An 18,673-nucleotide genomic window follows, 5' to 3' on the forward strand; every position below is an offset into this window, starting at 1 on the left:
AATATATCCTATTATTCAATCCAAAAAATTTAGTGATAAAAGATAAAATTACTAAAATTCAAAACCATATTACGAGTATTAATTTTATAAAACTTAATTACCTTTTTTATTTTTAAACGGATATATACTAGTAATTTTTAAACGTGCCCCTTCTAAAGTCTAAGATGAGAAGTCTTTACCAGAAAACCATAAGTCTCAAGATGGGCTTGAACAAAAGGGGAATGAAGCCTTATAAATCATGGCCCAAATATTTTGGGCTAACCTGACAAAGCTACTCCAGTAGAATGCACTTGTCTTAACCTGACAAAGCTACTCCAGTAGAATGATGATTATTTCTTAATTGTAATATAAAAATATAGGAATCATATTATTAGTCTATAGAATAATGGTTTGCGTACAAAAATTGTATAGGTCCTAATTTAATATGCAAAATATAGAAGATGAAATTGATAAAGTTCAAAATCATATTATGACTTTACAATTATGAAAACCATATAATTTGATACTTGTCATAAAATACATTTTAGAGTTTAAAATTACAATTTTAGGATTTTGGAAAGGCATATGTTACAAGATGAGAAGTGTTAACAAGAAAACAACAAGTTTTAAGATGGGCCTGAACAAAAGGGGAAGGAAGCCTCATTCATGGGCCATAGCCCAAATATCTTGGGCTAACCTAACAAAGCTACTCCCGTGTCCCGTGGTAGGGCTTCTGTAACAAGTAAAGTTGTTGAACTGACCTCCTCATGCTCATGCTGGCTTCAATCATTGACAGCTTGTCCATTATCACCTCAGGCATACATCCATAGTTCCATACGCCCATTTCACCCGTACACAAAAGTGACACTAACACTTAACAAATTTGTTCGAGACGGGTGGAGAAACATTAAACACCTTGTTATAGTACACCGGGATGTATGTAACGTACCATTAATTATCGGAGTATTTACCTGTATATTTTACCAGAACCAAAATCTAATGAAAGATTATACGAATACTTTCGCATGTGTGAAGCCAAATGACATAAGAATTTGTTGGGTTACTGTACCTCAGGTGATACTGGGTGCCAGCAACAGCATCACCAAATTTAGTACTCTACTCGTTTTACGGAAAGAGAGAGACAACAAACACAAACACAAACACAAGGACATCGAAATATAGTACAGTAGTTGTACAATTTGGTGTCTCAAAGTCTTCATTCTTAAAAGCTGTCAACTTACAACATTAAAAGATCCAACCTGTTCTTCCACTCTATCTATACACAGATTACACACCCACTTTCTTAACCACCAAAATCAGCACCAGATTTTCATTACCCCTACTCAATTTGCATACATTACATTTCACCAATATTGAGTACTTGAAATTACAGTATAACAACAATAGTATGATAAGAATTTGAAATTGATTTCTCATGCATTTATACAATCTCAATAACAAAGAATACAACAAAAAATTGAAGAAAATTCTTACCTGGGTTATTTAACAATTCTCAATAGAAATTGCTCCAACTTCCCCAATTTTTATGCTACCTAAGCTAGCTATACTATATCAACTCACATAAATAATGTATATAAATCATCCATTGAAAAATAAATATAGTATCAAATCAAATAAATTATACTTGTATATAATTTACCAAGAAATGAAGGAGCCAAGGAGGATCAAAATCAATCAACCAAATTTCTTATGATATCAATACACACAACAATGCTATACAAGACATCATCCAACTCCAACTCCTTCCACTTCCTCTTCCTCCTTCCGATGTAAACCCGGGCGGCGACGACAAATGGCTCGGCCCACCATACCCATCACCGGGCGAATTCTCCGGTGCAGGCCCAACCACCGGTGGTTGGGCCCCCATAAACGGCCCACTCCCACTTCCACCTCTCAAATTTACCTCTTTACCCTTTCCATCATCCCCAAAGATTTCCTTAGGCAACAGTACACTAGAAACCCCAAAAATAGCAACAGGGTTCTGATCAAACACGGTTCGAGTCACCACGGCTTGAATTATCCCCGTGTTAATCGCAACCGAGCCGTTAACCCGGGATATATTAAGAGTAAAGCTACCAGCACCGTTATCTTCCGTGGCCAAGGTGGGTTGAACCGGGTTCACAATCGACTCGAGCGAACCCAGAGGATAATAGGAGTGTAGTACGTGAAATTTGAGGATCAAAGCTTTCTTATCCGCCGATAATGCTTGCAATTGAACAGTCGGTGGAAGGTCAGCAAAGGCTTCATCAGTAGGGACAAAAAGGGTAATTCCAGCACCACCTTCGTCATCTTCAAATTCCTGAACTACCCCTGAAGCTAAAAGCATCGAAGCCGCGACATTGAAATCATGTCCATCGAATAATGCCTTGGTGATGTTCAACTCCGGCGGAGGCGGGCGAGTCTCCGACGCCATCAGATCGAATCCGTACGGAACGAGGAGGGAATCAACGGTGAAGATTGACAGATTATACGGCACCGTTTTGAGGAGAGAGAGAATGTTACAGGAAACAGAGTTGTTGTTAGGAGGGTGAAATGAAATGCCGCCATTAGAAGGGTTGAAGGTAGCGTTCAGAGATCCGAGGTTGTCGGGGGCTCTTCCGGTGGTTTGGAGGAGGGTGGTGACTAGGGTTCCGGCGGGTTGGATTCGCCGGAGATCGGAGAAAGTGAGGTATTGGAGTAAGATGTGGTAGCGGATGACGTCAGCGAGGGTGGAGGGGGAATCGGAGGGGAGAGTGGGGGAGGAAGAGCGGAGGAAGGAGTTAGGGACGGCGAGGATAGTGAGGGAAGTGCGGCGGTTAAGGTCGGAGGAGATGCCGGAGTTTGAAAGAAGGGAGGTGAAATCGGAGAGATCTGGGTAATGAGAGAGAATCTGGGTTATGTTGAAGCTGTAAATTGGGAGGATGAAGAAGAAGATGATGAAGATGAGGGTAAAATGGGAAATTAGTGGGGGTTTAGGGAGTGATACCATTTTTTTGAGATTTTTAGTGGGAGTGTAGTGAAGTGAACAAGAGAGAGAAGAAGAGAGAGTGAAAATGGATGAACAAAAGAAGATGTGATGATGATGATGGATGATGTTGATGAATGGTGATGATGATGGTGTTGGATGAGGAAAACATCAAAATTGTTATGAGTAATTATTAATTTGTTATTTTATGATTATAAATGAAATGAATGGTGTGATTTGGTGCAAGTTGTAATAATAATAATAATAATAGACTGATGGTAGAAGATTAAGTTAATTAAGTTATGATAGTGGAGGAGGAGGATAGAATGTGAGATGCTGTGCATGTGGTATGGACAATTGGACACCAGTCAATTTGGTGTTAGAAGACAAATATAAAGTACTTCCTAGAATATTTTTTGCCCCTTCTTTTTATTTTTATTTTTCTTATATGGAATGGTATTTTCTTATTTTATGATCTTCAAATTTAATTCAATACCATGGACAAGTGTGATGGAGTATATAAACCGATCTTGAATTTCAACCATCATCTTAAACTATAGGTTCAGATGGTCCACTAACATGGTATAAAGAGCTAGTGTGACACAAAAGGTCACGATTTTGAATGTCATCCACCTCTCCTTTTAAAATAGAATATTAATCGCTACGTATGCTGGGACAATGTTACATACACATTCCACATTTCCAAGTCCAAGAGTCATATTTGATAGAGTATATAAATCGATCTTGGCCCAAGGACACTCATGTGAGGGAGTGTGATAGAGTATATAAATCGATCATAGGCTTCAACCAGTCAATCAATAGCTTACACTTTTGCTTAAATTGGTCCTTTATCAATATTGATGGCTTGATCATTTGAGAACTTTAATGTAGTATTTGGACCAAATTGTGGCATACACTAGAGAATCAAGAACAACATTTTCTTCTCTAGCATACTATGATCTGATCAAATTAAGGGCATGTTCTCATTGACTGAACTGAGCTGAACTGAAATGAACTTATTAGAATTGAACTGAACTAAACTTATTAGAATTGAACTGAACTAAACTTATTAGAGCTTAACTGAACTGAACTTTATTAGAGTTGAGCCGTACTGAAAAAAATCGTATTAGAAGAGGCCCTAAATGTCCTACTCTAGTTAACCTTGGGCCATGTTTTAGACCCGTGCATCATAATTATAATCTGAGATATACAAGTGAAGTCTTTTATATTTTTCAATCTACAGTACTATAATGCTTAATTAGCATATTTATATAACAAAAATAGGTAGAGCCTGTTTTGATTTATTATAATGAGTTGAAATGAACTGAACTGAATATTTTACGAGAGAAGAAAATTAAGAACTGAACTGAAATTAAGGTGAAGAGAACAGACCCGTAGTGTTCTAAATTAGCTAGCGAAGAATAAGTTCTTAGCAAATGTGCCATTCTCATCCATTTCATAGTTCATTTGGGGTAAGATCTTCAAAAGAATATATCAATGAATCATCCTCATTTTCATGCTTGTGATTGTCTTTTACACAAGTTTTGATAGTTTTTGTGGAAGGAGATAGGAGAGAGATAGGGAAGGATGTGCGCTTCTATTATCCTTTAAAATCCTTCTAATATACTTCGTACATAATACTATTAAAAGGAAAGAAAAATAAATTATCCAATTCTATTACGAGCATTAGAGAATAGTTGACCAAATTGGATCAAGTCAAACACGAGCTTTATGTGTAGGCTCTTGAAGATATATATACTACTAATAGTTTATTCAATTATTCAATAATGTACACTTGTATTGGACTATTATTGCCTATTGTTTAATCTAGCTAGGTTTTCATGGAATTAAAAGCACATAAAAATAAACCATATTTTAAAATAGCACATAGCTAATAGGGACCTATTTTTTTTAAAAATTCGGTCTCAACTCTCAACCAATTTCGAATTGGGTAAAAAAATTTCCAATTTTAGCTTTAATTGTAGGTTAGTCGTGCAAGACACTATTTCCTAAATAATGCATGCATACAAGTCGTATTATCTTAATTCGCCAATTGCTAATTGCTATACATAATTAGCCTTAATGTTGCACAACTTTTTGTTAGTTGTTGAGTGCTTTTAATGCTCCTTGAACAAAAATTAATGCACTTTCTTTGTTTATAAACTCTTTTCAGACGTACATAATGCATAAAAACATAGTTTATGTACTCCAATATCATAGTTAAATTAGCTATTATGAAGTTGCAATGTACAATATGGGTCTTTTTATTCATACAACTTATTTCTAAAATCTTCCAAGCTCAAGCTATCTTTCCCTTTACGGGACATGAGGTTGGATCGCAACCTCGTACGAGACATTATCATCGACTTCCTCTAGGACTCAATGCGGTTGGACCCGAGTCCATAGCATTCGATTGCCAAGGTACGGGTCCATACGTGGGAGTCTCTGATGGTCGAATACTCAAGTGGGAAGGACGTAGTTGGACTGTTTTTGCTATAACCAATTCAAACAGGTATGCCTAGCTTAGCTTCTTTTAAAAAACTTTCCCTTGGTTATTAACGATGTTTTTAACACTAATTAATTAAAATGTCGGTTTTAATTAATACGGAGTAGTTTTAGTCTATGGCTACAGGATAATAATCATGCTAATTTAGACTTAATTCTATATTTGGTGATAGCTGGCCTTTTTATACAAGAGATGTTTGACAGGATACTACTAACTTTTTTGCATGCAGCAACTAATTACTTTTGCTTAGTCTTTAAACTTTTTTTCTTTTGTGTAATTATTTTGTTCTTGTGTAATTAATTATTCAATTCCACTTTTGCATTGAAAAATAGTCTAATAATGTTGTATGTTTCTTTTAGTTAGTATCTATTTTTTTTAATACTTCATAAGTGCTATGATTTATCTACAGGTCTAAATTGTGTGATGGGACCAACAATTCACCAAATGAGCAAACTTGTGGCAGACCATTAGGCCTAAAGTTCGATATGGTAACATGTGAATTGTATATTGTGGACTCTAGTTATGGCTTGGTCAAGGTAAATCGTAATGGTGGTGTAGCTGTTTCACTTGCAACTAGTGCCGAGGAGATTCCATTCAAATTTTTAAATGACCTAGACATAGACTCTGAGAATGGAGTTGTTTATTTTACCGATACAAGTTCTACTTATCATCGATGGTATGTTATTTTACGAACTCATAAAGTTAATATTCTCATTTCACCCATATTATTGTTAGACTTACATACTTTATGTTTTAATTAAATGTATGTCACAGGCAATATCCGATGGCAATAGCCACATTTGAACGCAGTGGAAGATTGATAAAATATGATATGAAGACGAAAGCCTTGACAGTTTTGCTGAGAGATCTATATTTTGCAAATGGGGTTGCATTAAGCAAGAACAAGGATTTTATTCTAGTAACTGAAACAAGTGCTTGCCGTGTTTTAAAGTATTGGCTCAAGGGTCCTAAAGCTGGAATTAATGAGATTTTTCTCCAACTTACTGGGCTACCTGATAATATCAATAGAAATATCAATGGAGAATTTTGGATTGCAAAAAATCCAACTAAACCAATTAGAGTTGATGAGTCTGGAATGATATTAGAAAGTTTGGATACATTTGAGATAGCAGATTCGAGTGAGGTTACAGAAATCCATGGTAATCTATGGATTGCTTCTGTTAATCAACCTTATGTTATATACACCACATGATGAGTTGTGATTTTAGGCGCAAACATTGTAGTTTTGAAATTTCTTTTTGTGAGCTAGTGTTATCTTATCTTGTAATTGCACGAAGTGATTTATGAATACTAAATTTTATTCTGTTTTCATGCTATGCTCAAATCGAATGGTTAATAATTGAGGTATGATTAACTAAATTGAGGTTTTGTGCCTAAAAAGCTCTAATTTGGGCTTTGCAATAAGGCTAATTCAAAGCAAGCCATGAACCATCATCTATCCTTGGTCAGTTACCACCGTTTGTACAAAGACACTATAATCCCAAGCCCAAAACTATTCATCTTTCCCCTCCTCAATACAACTTGAATTTGGGCCAAATATATAGGCCGGGTCGGGTCGGAGTATCCGTCAGCCCGTTGAACACGTCTAAAATATAATTAAGTGATGATGCACAAACCTTACGTTGGGTTTGGTTGGTCAACTGAAGTAAGCAGTTCAACAATGAGATTCGGATAATGCAATTTCACCTTAATGCTAAATCAATCACATTACCTCATAATATAGTACTTGTAATATGTTACTTTATTGGTAATTTGGTATGCATACTAATGGAATATTATAAGTAGACTATAACAGTTACATTATACCTACTATTTGGCTCTTAGTCAAGATTATACATCATTCTTAATTAATCACATACTCAAATTTGCTACTTGCTAGGTATTAGTGAAGAAGATTCTCTTTTTAATTACTGAAGTAGTTGAACAAATTGGCTTTCCAACTATCCAACTAATGTACAAATAAAGAGGTAGATGGGTAATTAGAAGCTAAGAGTAGTTACTAATCTGAATGTATGTCTGTATGTGAGGTTTGTTTAGAAAACTTATTTTTTTTGGGAAATAAATTATTTAGCAGAATAGATTGTAAAACTATAAAGATAATCGTGTTCAACACTAGTTTTTGAGTAGTTTTTACTAGTTTGACTATTTAGATTTGAGTGTTTTGCAATGTAATAGTGAGAATATTTTATAATGGTAGAGGTATCAAAAGCTAAAATTATTAGGAAAAAAAAATATCTATACAATATCTAATAAACAAGTATTTTATTACTGAACACTACTCATACTTAAATTATCTATTTTTACAAGTAACAATTTGTTGATAATTAGCTAACAACTAATCTCATAACTGACATCTACTATCACGGTTAACTGTTACTCCCATATTTACGTTTTTGTCGAACATGACCTCAATAATAAAACATTCGATGAATTAGTTCGAGAATCTAGAAATTAATTGTAACACCGTTAATTTTAACATAAGATGCTTAAGATTTTTGGCACTATTAGTACGGAGTATACTTCATAATTAGAGTGATAATTAATTTGAAAATTACCCATCACAAAAAAAAAAAAAAAAAAGGCAATAAAAATAGGTAGTTGGAAGCAAAAAAAAGGGAAAGAAAGACTGACTTGGCAATGGCGCGTAAAAAGGGAAAGCCTTCCAACCCCAACTAACTTTTCTGGCGGGGTCTTCGCTGGTTAATCTTAGTACTAGCTTACAAACAAAAAAACAAAAACAAAAAGAAAAACAAAAACAACAAAAAAAAAAAGAGCAGACAAAGAAGACCTGGAGTCTCGTCTTCAATCTTCAACAAATCCTTCTTCTCTTTCAAAGATGGAGAATTGTTGAAGATTAACTTTTTCTCAGGTCAACCCTTTTTACGTTAAAGCTACGTATTTTATTAATTTTTTTTTTATTTCTTTATTTTCTTTATGTTACCAACTCATTTCATTTTATTAGTTTCTTCATTTAATAATAACATTATTAATTAATCCCCTTTTTCTCTCTCCTCTTAAACCCCCTCACAACTTCTTCACCAGATTATTTCCATCAGGTTACTTATTTATTCTCATTTCATATTATTATTGTTTCATCCTCTGTTTTTCTGGCCAAATTTCATAAAAATTTCAGGGGTGATTGAAGATGAGAAAATATATATGGCGAAAACATTCTTATGTAAAAGTGGAGGAAGATCACCCAGGATGTATTTGGACCGTATTCCAAATGTTTAATTATCATCCATGGCATAACGTCAAAAAAATGCTTCCTTACAATAAGCATAAATCCCATGATAATAAATCAACCAAAAGTAAGCCCCTTAATTTATTTATTTGTTTATTTGTATTCGATATTGAAATAAATAGCAAATTATATGTGAAATTTATTTTATATAGGTAAAGGAATAAAGTCAGAAGGAGAGCATGAAATTAACCTATCACAAGAATTGGAGGAGGATTTTATGTTAAAGTACTCTGCTTCTGTAAGTTTTTCTTATTTAAATGATTATGTTTTGATTACAAAAGAAAGTTCTCATTTTGACATTATGTAGCTTCATGAATTAGTCGTATCTGCACGAGCACGAGTACTCGTTATAAATTCAAGTACTCCCTTGATTATCATATCGTCTCAACCTTTATTTATTATTGGTGCTTATATGACATGATTTTTGTAACAAGAATAATTGTCGGAGATTTTCAATTCTAACATCTTCTTTAACTTTATTGGTGTATTTTTGAATTAAGAAAAAATAGTGATCGCAAAACCATTACTATTTTTGATGGATATATAATAGTCTTTTTATATCGTACTCCATATATAGAACTTTTATGGTTTGGATTGTTGTTACATTTAATTTTTTCACAAGAGTATTTATCTTGTAAATTAAATTATGAGCAGGTTAATTCGGGCTCTTCAAGAAATGGTTCGGCTAGTAAGAGGTCTATTAAATCCAGAATTAGAGGATTAATGAAAGAAAAAAACAATTCAAGAGAATTAGATTTGTCTGATCAAGAGACTCTTAAGGATAAGTCATGTGATGATGATGATTATGCTCCAACTTTAATGTCTCTTCTTAAGGCAAATCCGAAGCTGATAAAAAGCATTAATCATGTTGATGAATCGAGTAATATGAAGCCGGAAACAAAGGTTAATCACAAGGATTCAAAGGTGGAAAATGATTATGTGGGTGTATTGGAGTTGTATAAAGTGGATCATGACTTGTTTCTAAGAATTATGCAAAATAGTCCTCCAAAAAACATGAAGTTGGTTAAGTGTGGGACATTTCCTTCCTTAAATTCTTCGAATTCTGAAAGAGAAAGAAGACCTGCCAAAGTTGAACATAAGTACAATGAAGCTTGGCCTGTGTCTGGCACTGCGCGTCAGCTGAAGAAGGCTAAGTCACAGAACATTGCAAGATCATTATCTGTTACTGAGCACACCTTGGATAAATATGGTTATTTGTTTGATAGTAGTAGTAATAAAGCGATTAAGAAGCATCTATCTAAAAGCGTAAGGTTAAGGAATGAGAAGGAATTCGGAACATTGAATGATCTTCAAGGGCAGAGATCTTTTAAAGATGGACTCTATTTGCCTGAGATTGAGTCTCATATGCTCACTACGAATGAACCATCTCGAGCTAGTCTTGAAAGATGGTACACCATGAATTATGGAGATGCTAGAGGATTAAGGCTTGATTCTCCTAGAGAAAATATGAGTTTAGCCAAATCACTATCAAAAGGAACAGAAAATAGGTTCATTGAGGAACAGTTTGATGCTATGGCAATAGCTAGCAGTCGCGAAATTAATCTAGAAATTTGTACTCATAATGATGAGATTGAGCATGTGGATTGGCCTATTTCATCAGAAGGTAATTTCTTAATAGATTCAAGTACTAAAATTTCTATTAGAAGTATATGCAACTTAATACTGAATTTAACAAGTTAATACTTTGGTTATAACATCAGTCACTTTTCTGTTCAGGATCACCATTAGAGTTAAACCGCCTGTCTACATTCTCTAGAAAAACGGAGGATGACAATCAAGACTTAAACTTGAACGATGATTTACAGTATGTGAAATATGTACTTGATATATCAGGCTTGGCAACAGAAGAAAACAAACGCGAAGAATGGCATTCACAGACTCAGCCACTTGATCCTGCACTATTTGATGGAATTGAGGTTTGCTGTCCCTTTGAGCCCAAATTATTAGACAAAGATGAAATTTTTATGTCAAGCTATCACCGCAAACTCGTGTTTGATTTAATCAATGAGGCTTTGATTGATATTAGTGAACGGTCCTATGTATGTTACCCCAAATCCTTATCATTCTGGTGCCATGTTAGTCCTACAACAAAAGGAAAAAGGCGCGTTGTTTTAGAAGTTTGGAAATTTGTTAGGGAGTACTTGAGTTGGATGCCGGAGTTTGACCCTTCACTTGATGTTGCAGTGGCTCATGACTTATCAAAGGACAAAAATGGTTGGGTCAATCTTCAAACATATACGGAAGGTCTTGCTCTTGAATTGGAGGACTTGGTTTTCAATGAGTTGTTGGATGAAATTGTTAGTTATTGATTGTTATATATGCTTCTTGGTTGGCTCACCACTCACCTGCATTAATACTTCATGCAGGGTGATGTATATTGTATAAAGTAATGTGCCATATTCTTTTGTTTATCATTAATTAGTTACTCCGTATATACTTAAGGTATTAGGTATAGGATCGGAAGAGTGTAAGTTGTTATTAGATTATGACATATCATAATTAATATAATAGTATTACTTGTACTATATTCTAACTTACTACATAATTACAAATTTATTGAAGTGTCTGATAGAGCACGTGCTCTTTTTTAAAAAATTATAAAAAGATAAAAATAAGACATAGCTAAGGCAAAACATCGCAAATGCTATCAATCACTTGCCCTATCTCGCTCATTGTCCCACAAAAATTTCAAGTATCTAAAGCCCAAGTCGTAAAACTCCCGAATAGTAGGCACCGCCAATCAACCATCGCACCAAGAGGCTTTGAATGTTTTCAATTAGGGACTTAACAAGGGTAGGACAATTAGTTAGATTCGTTTGAGTTAGACATAAAGCACATATCCAATCACTTACTCCAGATTAGAAGTAGGACAATTTTTAATTTGAAAATGGATGATACTGTTATTTTTTTATTTTTTTTTTTTTTTTAATTTTTTTTTTAACAAAGTTTGAAAATTTAAGATTTTTCTTAATTTATTTGCTCATTTAATCAACAAATAAGTTTATTTACTGTACACCCGGATGTGTATAACAAATTCTACCCTCCTTCAGAGTTGGCTTAAAGAGGAAGGAAAAAGATAAAAAATAGTACTCCGTATTCGGTAGAAATTTACGTACGAGCCATGACGGATCTTGGCCGAAATAATTAGAGGGCCAGAATTTAAATATTTAACCTCTTCCTCAAAAGTATCACGATATCCAAATATTTTATTAGTAATAATAGACTATTTTAGTTCATTAACTAATAAATTACAATAATTTACGCGGGTCAGACCCCAAATGGCCCCCGGTTGAAGGTCTCTCTATGCGTTCGACTGTACGAGTGAAAAAAAATACGAAGTACGGAATAAAGAAAATCAGAAAATAATCAAGCCTCTTCAAAAAGAGAAAAAAACGGTGAAGCAGAGCAAAGCTACACTTACACCGTTTCAGCTGCCGAAGCCGAGCCGGAGTTTCTTGTCACTGATCTCAAGTCGCCCAGAAAAGTATGATTCTTAAATATTTACATTATAATTTCAGTACCAAAGCTCTATGACAATCCCCTCTTTTCCCTCTTTTCAATATTTGAGTGTGCTTTTCAACAATAGTTAATTGTTCTTTTAAATGTTCAATTTTTGTTGGTTTATGATATTTTGATGATATATTATTTGAATTTCATTTGATTTAATTTCTTAGGGTGTACCCTAATGTCATATTAGTTATGCATACCACCTGTTTGATGAAATGTCTATGGTTTCATGATCTTTGCAAGATTTGATTCTAGCTTTATTACTGAATGACATTAGCTTTGAACTAGCATTAACCGAATCTTATTTGTGTCGGAGGCATAAATTGAAATGTAATGCAATTGAATTGGAAGATACCTGTAGTTTTTAACTTCTATTGTGCACCCTTATTGAGATGACATTTGTGGGTGTAAGCTAGCTTAAGGGTTTTATTTAATCTTGTTAAAAGTTGCTCAATTTATCTTTTTTATGATAGTGGTTGGTCGATTGAAATGGATGTATGATTTGTGAGTTTGAACCTCTTAGAGGGAGGACATACTATTGAATGTCTTCAATCAATCAATTGTTAATGGAGGCAAAAACAAACATTTCAAGGCGATTGGTTTTAGTGTAGTCGTTGAATCACTTAAATTTATCTCTACATATGTGGGATTTGGAAGTTGGAATAGAGTAAAGAAAAAGTGATGAATGATAATTTATTGAAGAATTTTGACTCTGATGGAAAAGTGCAATGCTTTTCTGTGTATGCCATGTTTTTTTAGGTAATTTGTTGTTCTTTGAGGTTTTCGAATTCTTCTGTATGTGTTGAAGAAAGGATGGATCTTTATGTCAAATTTAGTTTCTTGCTCTTATATGTTCTGTATCTAGTTTCAAGCAAACAACCAAAACATCGGTGCAGAAATGATTGATATGTGGTATTATTAATGCAGGGAGAGTAAAGGCCAATATGTTAGCTTCGAGAACATTGTTATGCAAAACAAGGTGCCTTCATCAGGAAGAAACTTTGAGAAAACTTTTTACATCACCGAGGCTTCTTTGGTCATTTGCTTCATATTCTAATGCTTCTGGAAAGAATTTTAAAGCTACTCCTTTGCAGGTTTGTAACTTATATTCATAGGTATTTCATTAAATGTTGACATTCAAAGAAAAGAGTGGTTGCTCTTGCTCATCTTATTGTTCTATTAGGCATAGAGTTGAATTGAGGTTGCTAATTTATTTCAGGAGAGGAGAATGATTGACCGATTTAGATTGCATGTTAAAGGAGGTGATGGTGGAAGTGGAAATGGCAGCTTGCGTCGTAGTCGAACTGATCGCTATGGCAGGCCTGATGGTGGGTTTGACTCCAGCATGAGTTCTGAACCCTTGGTGTTATCAATTTTAGTTGAACATATTTAGAAGCATAGTTTGACTAATTACACAATCTATATACTCCCATATTTTTACAGGTGGAAATGGTGGAAGAGGCGGTGATGTGATTTTACAGTGCACCTCTGCAGTTTGGGACTTCCGTGGTCTGCAGCATCACATTGTATGTATCTGCTGTGTTTTGTGTCATTGAACAGTTAAATGCCTAAAAAATTACTTTAGTCTAATTGATTCACTTTTGGTGATGTCATCGTGGCGGATGGCAGACTGGAGGATATGGTGGGCATGGAGCCTCAAAGAATAAGATTGGCAGCCGTGGAGAAGACAAGGTTATGATCTATAGACTTTTTAATTTCTTATTGGTCATATCTGTTTATTAGTATAGGTGTGTCTGTGTTGTGGTTAATTGATTGCTCAAATCTTGTTCCACAGGTTGTGCAAGTACCTGTTGGTACTGTTATCCATCTGGTGGAGGGTGAAATCCCTTCAGCTGTGGAGAAACTGTCTTCTGTGACTCATCCTTGGGATCTTCCAGGTACTGTTACTTCTGATTTCCTTGAATCTGATCAGTTATCCACTTCTAGTTTGCGGGGTCCAGATATGGATCTGGTGGAGAGTGGCGCTCAAGTTTCATCTTCTAGTACTAATGATACTGCTAAGAGTTCAGTGTATATCAAGTCACCCTCTCTTGTATCACCTCTTCCTACATGTTCTCCTCCTTCTCATAGTCGTGGTAAATCGACATATATTGAGGATGTACATATTTCCTACTCTGAGAATACAAGTGATTGTGAAAGTACATTGGCTGACGACAGTGATTTGGAAGTTGATAGTGGTATGCTTGAAGAGGAGTTTCAAGAAGATGTGGAAGAAATACAATATAATGTTGCTGAATTGACTGAAGAGGGTCAGCAATTAATTGTTGCTCGTGGGGGAGAAGGGGGTTTAGGCAGTGTGTCAGCTGGGAAGCGTCATCTAAAGAACTTAAAAAATAAGAATCTTGTTATTGATAAGAATGATAATGTAGAAAGTTCTGATGATGATAATCAACCTAACATAAGAATTGGTTTGCCTGGGTCACAGGCTACTATAATACTGGAGCTAAAGAGTATTGCTGATGTGGGGCTTGTGGGAATGCCTAATGCAGGAAAATCCACTATATTGGGTGCTATTTCTAGGGCCAAACCTGCTGTAGGACATTATGCTTTTACAACATTGAGACCTAATATAGGGAAGTTAAACTATGATGAACTATCAATATCAGTGGCTGACATCCCAGGACTCATTAAGGGTGCTCATGAGAATCGTGGTCTAGGACATGCTTTCTTACGACACATAGAAAGGACAAAAATCCTGGCATATGTGGTTGACCTGGCTGCTGCACTTGATGGCCGCAAAGGAATTCCACCTTGGGAGCAGCTCAGAGATTTGGTCTTAGAGTTGGAGCATTATCAAGAAGGCTTGTCTGACCGTCCATCTATAGTGGTGGCAAATAAAACTGATGAGGCAGGGGCTGAATGTGTTTTGGAGGAGCTACAGAGAAGGGTGCGCGGAATTCCTATCTACCCAGTTTGTGCAGTTTTGGAGGAGGGGATACCGGATCTGAAAGCTGGGTTAAGAGTGCTTGTTAATGGTGGGGAACCTGCCAGTCTGAGACTAGATAATATATTAGTTGATTAACTATTTCATAATTAAGTCACCAAGAGGAGAGTTGGGAGTTGGGTTGGGATAAGGAAGAGGAAGGAAATGATACCTTAGTTGAGATTATTCCATATTTCTGTTGTTTAGAACTTTAGAACATAGACATCATATCTTTTTACTATTATTCTTGGGATTGAGTTGAATATATTGGCTAGCCCTCTTCAAAAATTCATGTCAACACAGGGCGCAGGGGTTCTTTCTTTCCAAATGTCTAAGATGGTGGTTATTTTTGGTAGGCAGTGCTTAGATTTCTTATACAGTGCCATTCTGTTGGTATGGCTAGAGATATGGATTTTGCCGCATCTTGAAGTCAATTGTCATTATATGATTAAGCTAATAAGACATGTTTACAAGAAGTCCTTTTCTTCTTAGCTTTGATGCTTTAATTTATCAAATTTTCAATGTCAACTTGTAAAGAAGCAAGCTTCATGCTGTTTTGATATGTTGAAATTGCAGCATAAGATCTGTTGGGATAAGTCAATCTGGACTATGATTAGATTTGAAAAAATCATCATTAGCTATTCTTTCTTATAGTTTTTTTCTATCTAAAACTGTATCATGACATAGGATGTTTCTGCACTTAAAATGTTAGGTGTCTGAAAGGTTTGCTCTGTCAGACATAGTCAATTGCTTCAGTTTTTATCTTAATTGCTTCATGACAGAAATCATCTAATATTCTGATCTTTGTGAAAATGAAAAGAAAAAAGGTGGGTAAGTTTGGCTGCTTTTGACAAAGCTTTGAACTTATGAATGTATGTGATGGTGAATATGACCTTTGGAGCTACACCCCCAGATATTGCTCCAAATAAGTAGTCTATCTTTTCAAGATGAATGTGATCTCTTTTTAAAAATGAATATGATATGTATTGGACTCAAAATGAGTATGTTATATACTCTGTATTTGTAATATACATGCTGTATGTTTATCATTGATATTGATTTTGTTCATTTCAGATAGGTTTTTTGTGTGTGTTTTTATCTCTGAGCTTGACTTCATTTTTGGGTTATCTGTGCTTCATGTTCATTTGGCACTCCATTTTCCCACCTCATTTAATTAAAGGAATCAGAATTAGAAATGTGGCTAAAATTCATTGACTTGTAAGTTGCTGCACTTGAGACGTATTCATCTTTCATTTGAGGTTTTATGTGTGTACAGTGTTTAATAGAGTGTAAGACTCAATGCAACGAGTGGTTGTCATTGATTTATTATACAAGACGAAACATGTATTATATGGTAATTTAAACTCATATGTGTAATTTTCAGCCGCCATGACCATATCATCCACCATTTTTATTTTTATTTTTTTTTTAATATTATCAAGATCTTTGCTTACATTTCTTAGAGCTGAGATGTATGTGGGGTAGAGTTGACATGGTGAAGGGCTAAGATATTAGATATCAGACGTGTATGATTGGGATTTTTGCTAAGTACCTTGAAGGTTCTATATAAAGGTGTCATTGCTCATCAATTCTGAATCATCCACAAATTCATTTCTCTAAACAACATATTCTTGCAATCAATCTTCCAAACGCTATCAATATTCACTGAGAAAGAAGATGGCCCGAAAAACCTGTGGCTGTGGCGACAACTGCAGCTGTGGTGACGACTGCAACTGCAACAGGTACATTTACTTCTTCATAAGTTCAATATTGCATCTGTAATATGGAGTAAACTACGATATTTGTCTTACCGCTTTCCCCTATCTCTTAGTATCCTTAATGCCCTTAGACTTCTTCAGTTCATAGATTTGACTTATACTGATGCTCTTTTATATTTGTTGTATATCAATTGTTCTTCTCTATGTCCATTGTTTGGGGCAATCCGTTGAATCTTGCAAGAATACATCATAACATGCTTCAATTTTTTTCTTTTTTTTCACAGGATGTATTCAAGGACCGAGTGCGGTTGTGGAGATGACTGCAGCTGCGACCCATGCACTTGTGATTAAAGACGAGCAATTGTCTCATCTGTATTATGAACTAATTATGTGTGGTTTGCTAAGCTGTCAAAGTTTACAAGAAAAGAAAAAATGAGTGTCTTATGAGTTGAATAAATAGGCCATGGTTTCTTCTGGTCCGATGTTGATCTATAGATGTTCAATGGATTGTGTAACTGTCTATGTAAAACTTCATATTACTACGTAATTTGTGATTTGTGAAAAAAAAAAAAAAAGTACTCTGTACAGTTTAGTAACTTCTTGTCTGCTTTGGTTTTTGAATTGTTAATATTATGTTTTGATGTTTTATGGAACTTTTCCAATTTAGATGACCTTTAAAATGAAGTGGAAGAGAAGGAATTGGTTTTTTCCGTTCGGTACCTCAATGATTAGGATTTTGTGTATATCCGTGTCTTAAACTTTACAATGTGTTTGGATAAAAAAAGGAGGAAGGAAAAGAAGGGGAGGGAGGAGAAGAGGAAGGGAGGGAAGAATGTTGAGTTTTCCATTCAAATCTCTCTATTGTTGGAAGGATCAATTTCCAACAATTTAATCCTTCCATTTCTCTCCCCTCCAATTCCCTTCATTCTTCATTTGTTAACCAAATGAAAGATATTTCATCTCTCCATTTCCCTTCCTTTCCTTTCCCTCCATTTCTTTCAATCCAAACACACCGTTAGTGTACTCCCATCTTCCCAAGTGCTCTGTTGCAGAATAGGGATCGATCCTTGTTGACATCAAGAATTGGAAACTTGATTGCAACTTAGCATTTTGCCATCTCATTCCCAAAACCCATGGAACTATTTGGCTGGGTGTAGATGCAAATTCTACTATGTATTAAGGGAAATTGCAACAAGATAAAAAAAACAATTGTATAAATGAATAAGGAAAGAGAATTCAAGTTGCCCAAATGCCACAAGACACATATACTTCATTAAAGATAGACAATGCAGGTAATTCATACATGATGCATACACATAATTAATGTACTCCGGTATCATTCATCATTCAAATTCAAATTTTGAAATTCATGTTGACAAATCTTGATTAGAAAAGGCTGGTTAGTTAATTGACTCTAAAAGTGACAGCAACATATATACTTTTAGATGCATAATATAACCTATCACTATTAGGAACACAATCACCATATGTCCATATTTATTACGCATATTAAGTTTTAGTTTGCATATTACAAATGAATAACAAAGGATTATTTCTTTAACCTCCACCTTTATGACACTATTATTTTGTAAATGAGTTATCCAAATTGGACTTGATAGAATTGGATTGTGTATGATTAATTGACAAAGCGAATACAAACTACTTGAAATAACAAGATTTGACGTGTACCTAAAACACATGTTTTTGTGTATAATACAGAGTACCAACTTATACGGAATACAAATAATTTTTATACACACTAATGATT

General features: G+C 34.8%; 3 protein-coding genes, 1 long non-coding RNA gene and 1 pseudogene across 5 annotated transcripts; 4 read left to right on the top strand and 1 right to left on the bottom strand.

Moving 5' to 3' along the window:
• Positions 1 to 1,604: 1,604 nt before the first annotated feature.
• LOC145620187 (fasciclin-like arabinogalactan protein 4 pseudogene) lies at positions 1,605 to 2,984 on the bottom strand (annotated as a pseudogene).
• Positions 2,985 to 5,178: 2,194 nt separating this feature from the next.
• Positions 5,179 to 6,735, top strand: LOC145620193 (protein STRICTOSIDINE SYNTHASE-LIKE 10-like). The gene is made up of 3 exons (XM_081674826.1): positions 5,179 to 5,456; positions 5,860 to 6,126; positions 6,225 to 6,735. Exons 1-3 carry the CDS (start codon positions 5,179 to 5,181, stop codon positions 6,661 to 6,663), a joined length of 984 nt encoding a protein of 327 aa, XP_081530952.1. The 3' UTR covers positions 6,664 to 6,735.
• Positions 6,736 to 8,215: 1,480 nt separating this feature from the next.
• Positions 8,216 to 11,261, top strand: LOC145620203 (protein TRM32-like). 2 transcript variants are annotated; one of them, XM_081674837.1, is made up of 5 exons: positions 8,216 to 8,340; positions 8,605 to 8,782; positions 8,868 to 8,953; positions 9,370 to 10,339; positions 10,453 to 11,261. In XM_081674837.1, exons 2-5 carry the CDS (start codon positions 8,617 to 8,619, stop codon positions 11,043 to 11,045), a joined length of 1,815 nt encoding a protein of 604 aa, XP_081530963.1. In that variant the 5' UTR covers positions 8,216 to 8,340; positions 8,605 to 8,616; the 3' UTR covers positions 11,046 to 11,261. The 2 variants fall into 2 exon arrangements, with proteins under 2 accessions (XP_081530963.1, XP_081530968.1); XM_081674842.1 differs by lacking the exon at positions 8,216 to 8,340 and having other exon boundaries at positions 8,348 to 8,782.
• Positions 11,262 to 12,034: 773 nt separating this feature from the next.
• Positions 12,035 to 16,132, top strand: LOC145620215 (putative GTP-binding protein OBGM, mitochondrial). Its single transcript, XM_081674851.1, has 6 exons — positions 12,035 to 12,220; positions 13,171 to 13,337; positions 13,463 to 13,571; positions 13,687 to 13,769; positions 13,873 to 13,935; positions 14,039 to 16,132. The coding sequence occupies exons 2-6, from the start codon at positions 13,188 to 13,190 to the stop codon at positions 15,284 to 15,286; spliced, it is 1,653 nt and encodes a 550-aa protein (XP_081530977.1). The 5' UTR covers positions 12,035 to 12,220; positions 13,171 to 13,187; the 3' UTR covers positions 15,287 to 16,132.
• A 179-nt stretch (positions 16,133 to 16,311) lies between these two features.
• LOC145620224 (uncharacterized) lies at positions 16,312 to 17,558 on the top strand. The gene is made up of 2 exons (XR_014108186.1): positions 16,312 to 16,929; positions 17,190 to 17,558. It is a non-coding gene; the product is annotated as an uncharacterized LOC145620224 (long non-coding RNA).
• The last annotated feature ends 1,115 nt before the right edge of the window (positions 17,559 to 18,673 follow it).

Source organism: Chenopodium album, chromosome 3 (assembly GCF_948465745.1).
Source record: "Chenopodium album chromosome 3, dcCheAlbu1.1, whole genome shotgun sequence".
NCBI lineage: Eukaryota > Viridiplantae > Streptophyta > Magnoliopsida > Caryophyllales > Amaranthaceae > Chenopodium > Chenopodium album.

Excerpts from the sequence above, each read along its gene's own strand:
- LOC145620193 (XM_081674826.1), top strand. The coding sequence starts at position 5,179 with ATGAAGTTGCAATGTACAATATGGGTCTTTTTATTCATACAACTTATT. Across the intron at positions 5,457-5,859 it reads GCTATAACCAATTCAAACAG|GTCTAAATTGTGTGATGGGA; the intron begins GTATGCCTAGCT and ends ATTTATCTACAG. Across the intron at positions 6,127-6,224 it reads AGTTCTACTTATCATCGATG|GCAATATCCGATGGCAATAG; the intron begins GTATGTTATTTT and ends TGTATGTCACAG.
- LOC145620203 (XM_081674837.1), top strand. The coding sequence starts at position 8,617 with ATGAGAAAATATATATGGCGAAAACATTCTTATGTAAAAGTGGAGGAA. Across the intron at positions 8,783-8,867 it reads TGATAATAAATCAACCAAAA|GTAAAGGAATAAAGTCAGAA; the intron begins GTAAGCCCCTTA and ends TATTTTATATAG. Across the intron at positions 8,954-9,369 it reads TGTTAAAGTACTCTGCTTCT|GTTAATTCGGGCTCTTCAAG; the intron begins GTAAGTTTTTCT and ends AATTATGAGCAG.
- LOC145620215 (XM_081674851.1), top strand. The coding sequence starts at position 13,188 with ATGTTAGCTTCGAGAACATTGTTATGCAAAACAAGGTGCCTTCATCAG. Across the intron at positions 13,338-13,462 it reads TTAAAGCTACTCCTTTGCAG|GAGAGGAGAATGATTGACCG; the intron begins GTTTGTAACTTA and ends AATTTATTTCAG. Across the intron at positions 13,936-14,038 it reads GCAGCCGTGGAGAAGACAAG|GTTGTGCAAGTACCTGTTGG; the intron begins GTTATGATCTAT and ends CTTGTTCCACAG.